This window comes from Cryptotermes secundus, unplaced genomic scaffold, assembly GCF_002891405.2.
Source record: "Cryptotermes secundus unplaced genomic scaffold, Csec_1.0 scaffold1262, whole genome shotgun sequence".
Classification (NCBI taxonomy): Eukaryota; Metazoa; Arthropoda; class Insecta; order Blattodea; family Kalotermitidae; genus Cryptotermes; species Cryptotermes secundus.
This window is the reverse complement of record NW_019743670.1, coordinates 94,158-105,600: the sequence shown is the minus strand read 5'-3', so window position 1 is coordinate 105,600 and position 11,443 is coordinate 94,158. Positions and strand designations below refer to the sequence as shown.

The 11,443-nt window shown below is 36.8% G+C and overlaps 1 protein-coding gene and 1 long non-coding RNA gene across 3 annotated transcripts in view; one reads left to right on the top strand and one right to left on the bottom strand.

Annotated features, from left to right (window-relative positions):
• LOC111874252 overlaps positions 1 to 1,865 on the bottom strand; it is a 5,008-nt gene extending 3,143 nt beyond the window's left edge. Inside the window, exon 1 of the long non-coding RNA XR_002844513.1 lies at positions 1,612 to 1,865. This is a non-coding gene — a long non-coding RNA (uncharacterized LOC111874252). The remainder of the gene's footprint in view (positions 1 to 1,611) is intronic.
• A 76-nt stretch (positions 1,866 to 1,941) lies between these two features.
• The window catches only part of LOC111874251 (protein FAM160B1), a 77,040-nt gene continuing 67,538 nt past the window's right edge, over positions 1,942 to 11,443 (top strand). The window contains exons 1-3 of one of the 2 annotated variants that reach the window (XM_023869595.2): positions 1,942 to 2,150; positions 5,637 to 5,777; positions 7,913 to 8,128. In XM_023869595.2, the coding sequence (XP_023725363.1) occupies positions 2,106 to 2,150; positions 5,637 to 5,777; positions 7,913 to 8,128 (402 nt within the window). In that variant the 5' untranslated portion in view covers positions 1,942 to 2,105. The remainder of the gene's footprint in view (positions 2,151 to 5,636; positions 5,778 to 7,912; positions 8,129 to 11,443) is intronic. The other variant, XM_023869594.2, reaches the window with a different exon arrangement.

The window sequence follows — 11,443 nt, the reverse complement described above, 5'->3', positions numbered from 1 at the left end:
ATTATTGTCAGCCTTTTCTAAGGTTTTTGAAAGGGTTATATATAATAAATTGTATGAATATATTGACAGTAATCATATATTGGACAATAATCAATATGGTTTTAGACCTAATTCATCTACAGAAAAAGCATCCTTCAAATTAGTAGAGGAAATACTAAAAGCAATGAATAATAAACAGTTTGTTGGAGGAATATTATGCAGCTTACACAAAGCCTCTGACTGTGTCAATCATGATATACTTATCAAAAAATTAGAGTTTTATGGAATAACTGGCAAGTTTGGTGCCTTAACTAAATCTTTCCTGATCAAAATTGATCAAAATTTACTAACTTAGAGTGTATCAAATTTTTAGGCCTAAATATTGATAGGCTGTTGGAAGAATCATATTGATTACCTTGTTACTAAATTGAGTTCGTCTTGCTTTATTATGAGAACAGTTAGGCCTATGATATCATTAAGTAGCTTAAGAATGATTTATTCTGCTTATATACATTCTGTGATGACATATGGAATTATCTTCTGGGGCAATTCTTCATACATGACAAAACTTTTTATGATCCAAAAGAATGTTATAAGGATTATGATGGGATTAAAGAAAAGATATTCATGTACAGATACTTTCAAGGAAATGGAAATTCTGCCTTTGTGTTCTCAATACATATATTCCTTGATGCAACATACTATAAATAACATACATCTGTTTACAAGAAATATGGAGGTACATAATATTGGTACCACACAGAATATTAACCTATTTCCACCGAGCACTTCACTTGCTAAAGTTCAGAAGGGTGCATATTATTTGGGTATAAAAATCTACAATCATCTGCCTAAAGAGCTCAAACAAGTATCCAATAACCAGAAATCCTTTGAACGTTCCCTAAAAAGATTTTTACATGCTACCTCTTTATGCATTAAATGAGTATTTTAATTATAAATGTACATAAATTTGAATGCTTTAAAGCCGTATTTTAATATAGTTAGTATAGGAGATGTGAAGAGTTATATTAATTCAAGTTGTGTTGTAGTTACTTTTAAATAATGTCTGTTAATCAAGATATTATATTTTCACCTAATATTATTGTATGTGTTAATTAGTTAATGTGGGTGATCTTCATTATGTGAATTATGTGACTATGTATGTATTTGATATGACTATTTCCACATCCTGGGTCTGCTGCCTGTATGGATATTTATGGAAAATAAAGGATATGTATGTATGTATTACTGTGTTCACACATGCCCATCATGACTTTGCATCCTGACACAAACAAACCCATTCCAAAACTCCCATAACTGTACCTTTAAAAAATCCATCCCCACAATTGTCTCCCAAGTGGTCTCATTCTTTCAGGTCTTCTGTCAAAATCTTTGTATGCATTTCTCATTCTCACATGTCTGCTGTATGACCTACCCATATCGCTCTCCTTGAATTGATCCCTCTCCCACATAATAATGCAAAGTGTCATAATATGATGAACCATGTAAACTCGCTGGATGGATTATGAAAACTAACACAAGCTTGGCAAAAAAGTTTAGTTTCTTAAGATTTGAGAATTGACTCATGACAATAAAATTCTTGTCTGTGCACACAGGCACAAAAAAACTCACCATCCTTTCTGTCACAGCAAGAAATGTTTCTTCAGCTCTCTAACAGAATTCTCGGCGTTCCTGTTGTAATAGAATTCAGAATCTTTCATAACCTTGAAACTTTATTTTATCACACACGATGCTTTGTGTGTGGCAAATGAATTGACTTACAAGAATCCTAGTGATATAGCATCATATTTCTAACAAGTGTACCAGTACCTAGGTCTCAATATTTGCCATGTCTGTAATGCAATATACTGATGTTATGGCCGTCCTGACCGGTCCTGACCATTATTTAATGATCCGTGGTCATGTTCTAACCGTGGTGTTTTGATCACCAATACTTAATGCGTATTAGAAATGGTAGGGTGTTTAGATCGTTTAGATGTTTGTGTTTTGTTATTATTTTGAGATACTAAAATGGACAGTGAAACCGCCAATTTGTGTATTGCAGAAGTTGCCTTTTCTCTGTTATTAATATCGAATGGTCAATTTTGAAGGCGAAGGGATCCGGTATGTTTAGCAGATTTTCCACCGTCGTTCAAAATGCTGTGGATGCCGTGAGTCATTTTTATTACGCATTAGTTGTATTTCTACTTTGTATGTTAACATGTAAACTGTTCGTTGTTTCGATACTGTACTGAAAAGCCGGTAATTGGATCCTGACGTCATTTGATTTTTATTATGCATTTAATATTATAATGCAAAGATAGTGCATCGTTGAGGCTTAGCAATTTGATGTCCAATCGATGAGTCAGAAGTTGATAATATTTCATTCTATCATGTAAGCGAGTAAACATACAGGCAATAATCTTAGTTGAAGAGTTCTTGCCTCTGGGATATAACGCGGTGAAGTCCATTGGAAGTCAACCGACCTTTCGGTGGAACATGTTGCCTCCGTCTTCAGGGTCGAATAATAAGCTGAGCAACAAACAAGTGTGAAAACATGTGGCAAGCAGAACAGAAGGTGGAGACGACATGTTCCTCCAAAACATTGGTTGAATGTCAACAAACCACACAGCATTATACCCTAGAGCAGTGGTTCTCAACCTTTGTCACACTGCAGCCCAGTAAATTCTTTTTTGTTTAAGAAGAGGACCCAGTATAATTGATGCCAAGGCCCAGTACCGGGGTGTGGTCTGTCAGTTGAGAAACACTGCCCTAGAGGATAGCATTCTGCTCTGAGAACTTCAGATCCTACATATAAAATCATAGCTGTACACATTAAATAGATAGGAACTATACTGGCGATTAATGGGAGGTGTGCAGTATCATGCTTGATTCAGGTGCTGTGCTAGAGGCCAGAAGGTCATGGGTTCAATTCCTGATGTGAGGTCAGTTTTTGAGTTGACCTAATCCTTCCAGCTGCACCATTGCTCTGGAGTCGACTCAGCCTCTGACAGAAATGAGTACCAGAAATCTTCCTGAGGGTAAATGGCAGTCGGCACAAAAGAAAATATGGAGGTGCTGTGTCTCGCAACCCCGTGGGCCTCTACAACCTGTTACAGGAACAGTTTTACCTTTTTTTTTCTACCAGTAATTAACTATTTTAATTATATATATATATATATTATTTATTATTCTGCAATTGGGTTTTAGCCCGGTGGCAGTAGTATACACAGTTTTGTAGAGTAACAGGTTCCAATTACAAGTGATGTATGCCCGTAAATGTTCTGGGCAACATAAAAGAGGCGTGTGTTGTGTTACCTTAGTTTATATGAAGTGAGTGCCTAATTAAGTCATGTGGTGATGACAGCAGTGATGGTGTGGATGATTATAATAGGTGAATATTCTGTGTATCACAGAATGTGCACCCTTTTCTATATGTTTTCTGTTATTGCTTATTTAATTGTGACCTTTTCTTCTTCCATACTGATTTCAAAAAGGGGCTGAAAAATATCACTAACATAACCACTGAATTAATAATGTGTTAAAAATATGGGTCCTACTATTTTTGTAATGGCATATTGGACACCAGTCTTCATATTGTGAAAGGGTCCTTCTGAATTCTATCTTCGATTAATACTGCTTTACTATTTATAGAACTATAAGGTTTATTTTGGACTCTATCCATCGTCTGGTATATGTCTTATATACCTTATATAGTTCTTATAGTTCCTTATAGTCCTTATAGTTCTATACAGCATACACCATTGTCAGAATCCTTTAAAGTCTATTTGCTTTACTATTGTTGAGCATTGACATATCCACTTAGATGGAACCAAGCTTCTTCATCAGCAAACAAATATAAGTTTTAAGCCAAGAGCAACATCTGTGCTGCTGAAAAAAGCCAGTGATAAATGTGCATTCCTCCTTTGTAATTGCCTCCATCAATTGCTTGGACCTCTTTAATTTGTATGGTAGTAGATACAATTAATTTTTTGCTTAAGTCTGTGCAGAAAAATCTGCTGATCAGGTGAATGTTTCACCATGTTAGTTCTCTGAATTCGGTATTGTAAATGAGAACTTGAAACAGGTGTCTGAATGATCTTACAAGTACAGAAACACAAAGAGAACTGGTACATGTTAGTGAGTTGTCTATACATGCAGTGATGGCTGTACAAGAGAAACAATAACAGAAACATTGTGCAGAAAAACAGCTGACAGTCTGTCTACTCATTCATTGCATAAAGCATGTTTATCTACCATTTGCATGTTCTCATGGCTGGGAAAACTTGATTCACTTTGTTGAGAACAACCCTAGATGCAGTAATGCAGGATCCAGACATGAAAGTGACTCAATACTAGGGATTTTTTAATTCATGTTGTTGATGTAAATAAGCTAGTATTAGTATTTAGTCAGTATTCCAGACATCCACAAGATGGATACAGAACTTGTCCTCACTCAGTACATACAGACCAATTACAAAAGTTGTTTACATGGAACATGACAACAATATAAAATGTACAACAGTTAAGGCCTTAGATTACATAAATAAATAGTCAGAAACATGTCACATAAGAACAGTCATATTAAATAAGAAATCCACAATAAACAAATAATTATGAGTTACAAATAGTAAATAAATCCTTCAGATTACTGAAAATAAGATTAATTGGCAGTGCACAGGTAGAACTCATAACAGGCGTTATAAAATGAGTTTACAATGAACAAAAAATCATAAATTACAAATATAATACACAAGTGAGCCATAAAATTTATATATATTTATTATAACTACTCTCATTATTGATCAAAGTACTCTTCTAATGCGGAGAAGTTCATGGAGGTAGGCCTAGGCCCACTGGGGCTGTAGTGCCAAGGGGAAAAAGAAAAACTTCTAATGAGTAGAATGAATTCGTCTATAATTTTTTTTAAAGTGGTTTTGAATTTAGCTATGTTACCATTAACATTCTTGATATGAGAGGGTAACTGGTTAAAGATTTTTATCTTCAAATAATAGGCTCCTTTTTGATAAATGGATAAATTTGCCTGTGGAATATATAAATTATTACTTTGCCTAGTTTCTAGGTTGTGACTTTTAATGCTTGCTATAAAAAGGTCTTTATGTTGAACTACAAACATCAATAAGGACAATAAATATTGAGATGTCAGAGGAAAAATATGTAGTTTCTTAAATAAGTCTACACGAAACCCTATTCCCACATCCTTCTATAATTCTAATTTCTTTTTTCCGTAAGCAAAAAATTGTGGTGCTTTGTGGGGAATTACTCCAAAATATGATTCTGTAGCTCATCAAGAAAGCATAATAAATTATTTTCAATGATGAGGTAGTCGTGTATGTTTTGGTGCATCTAATTATATAACAAGCCTTGCTCAATTTTTTTGCAAGTGCTTCAGTATCATTATCCCAAGATAAAGTTTCATTCATTATCATCCCTAGGAATTTTGTACAGGAAGTACTAGTTACAAAATTGTTGTTATAACCTATCTTTAAATTGGCAAATATATTTTTCTTAGTTACAAAGTGAATATAATGTGTCTTGTTAAAGTTTAAAGCTAATTGATTAACTAGAGAATTGATTATGTCCATTGAACTCTGTTACATAAAGATTAATAGAATATTCTGTGTATTAACTTTCAGCTGGCCCCGCCAGTGCCACAGTTAGAAGATTTCACATATCATTGGAAGATGATGATGAAGTTCTATATAAAGAGAGATGCAGTGAGCAGAACTATTGTTGAAAATACAAATATCCCAGCACATTTGGACCAAATGTTGAAGGTACGCTGGAAAACTGCAGACATCAATCTCAGCCAAGTCTGTGTTTCTTGGAAACTACAAAATTTTATGATCTACAGAAGAACTGAGACATTCTCTTTCATTAATGTCTCCAATTATGGTATTAATGACCTGCTTTGTATTTGCCAGCCTGAGTAAGTGAAGCAGTCCTATTTCTGAGGTGAGGTGCCTATAAGGCACAGTTCATATGAGAGGCAAGGGCAGGTGTGATTTTTGGTGCAGGGAATGTGCAGCTTGACCCTTAGCTGCAGTATTGAATGCAGTGTATCCTGAAACTTCCAGCTTTGTTAATTTAAATATCATACATGTACTGCTCGTTAAATTCAGCTATGAAAATTTGTGTGTTTTATTCCAAGTACTGCAAAATATTAATGTGGGCTCGAAACCACATTGGGGGCGGTGGCTGATGATATCATTTACAAAATGAGTGAGTAGATTATGTAGCAGTATTGCTGTAAATGTATGTTCATGAACTGCTTAATTTGAATCTCATCTGTTCCATTTGAAGCTTTTCATGGTTCTCCTGAGTGCCTCTTGGCACATGCCTGAATAGTATCTTGATTAGGTCATGACTTCATCTTTCCAAATCCTTTCCCATCTATCATTCATCTTTTATACATCCATTCAGTGTGGTCATCAGTAGGTAAAACACACATTTCCAAAGAGTAACCTTTAGCAATGGTGACGAATTTGATCTGCGTACTGAAAATTGGCACTGAGACCAGGGTCCTAGTGAATGTATTTTTTATTATTATTATTGGAGGGGGTGGGTTTCCCCATGCACCGCGACCAGTGGTCTATTGTATGCCCCCCTGTGATATTCTAGCAGTCTCTATTCCCTACCGGTACTGGTGCATGCCATCAGTCCCGACTCAGCCAGCAAGTTCGGCCTCTACTGGCTCAGCGGTATCTAGATGCTTCCCCCATCTACCAGAGGCGTTAGAGACTATTGTTGGGCAGGAAATGTCCTTATACATTTGGCTCAGAGGCCTTCTTGAGACATGAGGTTCTTTTACATGCCGTAAAGCTACGACACGGGACCCACGGCTTAAAGTCCCTCCCGGAGGACTTGTTCCCTGAATTTTTCCGCCCTTAAAAATTCCACATCCTCCGCCGGGTTTGAACCCACGTACCTTGAGTCATGAGGTGGGAACGTTACCCCTAGACTACCGAGGCCGCTTGAGTGAATGTAGCACATCACTTGCCCACTACCTGTCATGTTGGGTGTCACAAGTATTGTACCATCCATTCCACTAATGTACTCATGTTGCTATGACAATTCACCTCTTTTTGGTGACAACACTTGCTGCAGCAGGCTGTTCCGTTATTACCAGGACTGCTGTGACCAGTTTCATATCCCACATTACGTGGTGTGCACCAAACTCAGTGTATAGGGGCTCAAGTCTTCTCATTAATAAGGTTTGTAGGAATGGAATCTGACATCCCTGTACCAGAATTCAGTTCAGTTTTGGTGTCTTTCTCTTTATATACATGAAAGTTCGACATATTTAGCATCATATAAGAGGAAGAGCTTTATTTGCATATATTTTTTTTTTAATTTGACCTTCCTTTGAAGAGTGGTGAACTTTCTTCAACAGAGTGATCTTGAGAAGGAATGAAACTATCATGAAATACAGGCAGGAACTTGTTGAAAATGGCTTGCACCTTTTGAAGTCCGTGTGCTTCTGTTTGTTCCCCATTACTTGAAAAATAATGCATTTTGAGAACTGGAAGGAATCTGACTGCTGCCATAGCTACTGAAAGGGACAACCTTTACTGTTACTGCCTGGTAACTTTAGCTGCCCGGAAAGGCAAACGCTGTTGTGGGGCACGCGAAGCTATACCCTTGCTGTGGAGCCATTCAGAGCTACTCCCCCGAGCGGAAAACATTGCCTACGGAGACCAGGAGTAGTACTATACACCTGACCACACTCCAAGACGCTACATTCCAAACTGGTAGTACCCACGCAGATGTAGGCTGATAAGACTGTTCCCCCCCACTCCACGAGAGATGGTATGACCCCTCTACCGTGGCTAAAGATATGAGGCAGTAACAGTACATTATTCCTGGAACCCTGCAGCCCCCTGATAGCATTTAGCAAACATATTTCTTGCAGATATTGTTGGAAGAAGAAGCCAGTCAGGAGAGTGGTATTGCTGGTCCCTGTCTGGAGTATCTGTTGCAGCATCATCTGTTGGATCTGCTGTCAGTGTTTGCATGCAGTGACTGTCCTCCGGGCATGAGGCAGTTCACTCTGTGCTTCATTCGAAAGCTAATAACACAGCTGAAGCATCCTGTTCTGCCACATGTTGGCATATATGGTCCCATTCAGGTGAGTAGAAGGCATCTGTATTTTTGGAATTCTGAATGATTAGATCTCAGGTATTCTGATTATGACATAAAGTATTTAATAGGAAGAAAATAAGCTTGAAAGGCAAGTTAGGGGCATTACCCAAAGGTTTATAAAGTGAAAAATTATTATCATGAAATACCAAGTAGTACTTTAACTGTAATTCAGTCTTGTTTTTTCATTGTTTAAATTATGATATTGAATTTAAAAGTAACTTCATCTAATGTTAAATGTACAAAGTGAATGGTGATTTAAATATTAAAAATTATTTTTTTCCCCTCTTATTCATTGTCCAAATAGGCCTGTTCTGAATATTGACTATATTTGTTTATTATTTATTCATAACAGCATTAGAATCACTGATTCTTAAGCCCTAATATTCTGTTCTGATATTGATAACATGAAGTTCAGAGTAGATCTACCAAAATTATTTGCCCTGCAGTGGCATGCTGTTTATACCAGATTTATGAAAATCATGCAGTTCATAATATCAGTGTATGAATTTTAACACATTGAGGTTTTTGTGTCCTTTTAATTAAATGCTCCCAGTTCCCAGATATTTTACAAGCATTTCATCATTCTCCTGTCAAATACATCCTTTCTTATATTTTGAAGTTGTAGATTACATTCCTTGACCCAGTACTGAAAGAAGAAACTTTGCAGTAGTTGTAATAGTGCTTCACAGAGTGAAATCTCTCAGAGCAGGAATCTTTGTGAAGCAGAATAACATAGTTCACAAATGTAGCTTGTTTCACTGCACTTTGTGTGTGTGGCACAAACTTGACACTGTCTTCCAAGATGCTTCTTTCACTTCCAAGCAATAGCACTTTTCCCCAAATTATATTTCCCCACATTCACACATTATCTGTTTAAGGGGTGCTGTTTAGGCCTCCTTGGTACAGCGGTCCCCCTTCTGATCATTGCACTTAGTTGGATTCTTTGATTTTGATATGCAAGACCTCTGTGACCCTTGCAGAATTTTGTGTTCTGGTTTTTGTTCCTGGTCTTGTACACTAGGAATGTATGCAACAGCGCACAGGTTACAAGAAATGATATCACGTCTTTGATCCACTTCACAGGTTTCCTCAGCATTGAGTCATAATTGACCCATTGATCTGCCTTATTGATACCCTACATGAATCTATTGTGCTTTGTAACACAGCACAGTTTCTTTATTTCCAGATTGGTTTTATGTCTCTCTTTCATATGTTTACATTTTATTTCATTAATATTATCCTTTGGGTCCCTGTTCGATATATCCGAGACTTTCCTATGTTCAATGTCTGTTCTGTTAGTAAAAATTGCCCCTCTGCTAGATGCGCTTCTGCTGCTAATGTTGTTTGTAGGGACATTGACGTATTTGGACCAGAAACTCTGTTGATGAAACATATCTTATACTGAATTAATTAAACCATTATTATTATTATCATTATTTTTATTAATTTCATTATTATTATTATATGCTGCTCTGTTTGAAACTCAAATTCTCACATTGTGGCTTTGTCTGTGTGTGTTTGTTTCTGTATCTTTATTCATGCTCACTGTGTAATTAATATAGACTATCATATTTTGTATTTTTTTTATTATTATTATTTTTGTGCATTTCTCTCTATTCTTGCTAGCTTTGAAATTGGCCTCTGTTAAGTTTGCATGTAAATAAACACGAATTGAATTATTCATGATCATGTTTCTCATTTCGCTAAATTTAATGCAAACCAGCATGGCTTTACCAGAACTAAATCTACAGTTCCCAGTTTGGTGACATTTCTCGACTTCTTGATGCCTGTTGTCCGCGGTCAACGTCAAGCTGACGCCATCTAGTTTGATCTTTCAAATGCTTTTGACCTCGTCCCTCATAATGCTCTTGCATAAATTAAGCTCCTTCAGATTCTCTGATGCTTATGTTAGCTGGTTTGGCAGTTACTTAGCCAACAGACAATCTTGGGTTCGCGTTTCTGGCACACTCTCCCTGCCTTTTCATGTAATGTCTAGTATGCTGCAAGGCTCTGTTCTGGGGTCTTTTCTTTTCAGCGTATTTATAAATGACCTATGAGACTCCATTAACTACTGTAAATTTCTAATTTTTGCCCATGATCTAAAAATTCTCCTCATTATTAACTCTCCACATGATTGCCTCTTACTTCAGTCTGACATTAATTCCATAAGTGACTGGTTCACTACTAACTTCATGAAACTTAACCTTTATGAGCCGAAAGACACCGCATGGGGACCTTTAAATTATGCCGAAAAGGCCGAAAGACACCGTATGGTGACTCGCAGGCCGCGCATGCGCACAGTGTTTTAAAATCTAATTTTAAGATAGAAATTCTTGTTCTACTTACATTATTTTTGGACACCAGCTTTATAAGTAGACTGTCTTCCCTCCTGCATCATCTAACTGAATGTTGCATGTCACTGAATGCAGAGCCCGACGTTGCAATTCATGCACTTTGTCCGTAATTAACTCTGTTTTCCACGCGAAGCGCACACACGCAATTTTAGTCTTGTATTAGCAGGAAGTAAGCCAGTGATGGCGAGTGGTGTCCTCTATTCATAACGCTTATAAAACATCGCAATTTCAACTATGCCCCATGGCCCCTTTTCGCATTGAAGAAGTCGAAATTGAGAGGTGGCTCGTAAATCACACCATTCAGAATGCGTTACAGTTTATTCTGAAGGGGCGTGGAAGCAAGTGGATTGAGGTGATATTCCAAGAACTGCCTCTGTGTGGATAATCCGACATACGTGAATAAACAAACAGATTCATAAGGCAATGTAGGATAAGAACTTGCCCACACTCGGGTATAGAGGAAGCCTACGTGATGGCAGAATGTGCAGTACGTAAACATCTTCTATTGCCAGATAAGAAACAGACAGTGCGTCAGCACCATGCATTTATACTGCAGAAACGTATTGTGCAGAAGCTTTATGCAGTTTTGTGGACAGACTCTCAAAATTGGGGGAATTTTTTTTTTGGAATCTGTAACAATTTTTATAGATTCTAAAATCTGTAAATTACAGTATCTGATTCTATATACTTTCTAGATAAAAGTATTGTTTATTTCGTTCATTTATCACAAAAATTGTAGAAATCACAGCATTTTGAGTAACATGATTACAATTTTTATTACTCTACATTGGCGGGCATTTAAATTAACTCCGTCCCACTGCCACTGACGGAATTTAAATGGCCCGTCCCCTAATCGTTAATTTGCCTCTGTGCTGTTAAGTTGTACGTAAATAAACATGAATTGAATTGAATTGAATTAGGATGTTAAGCTGCCACATGAATAAATA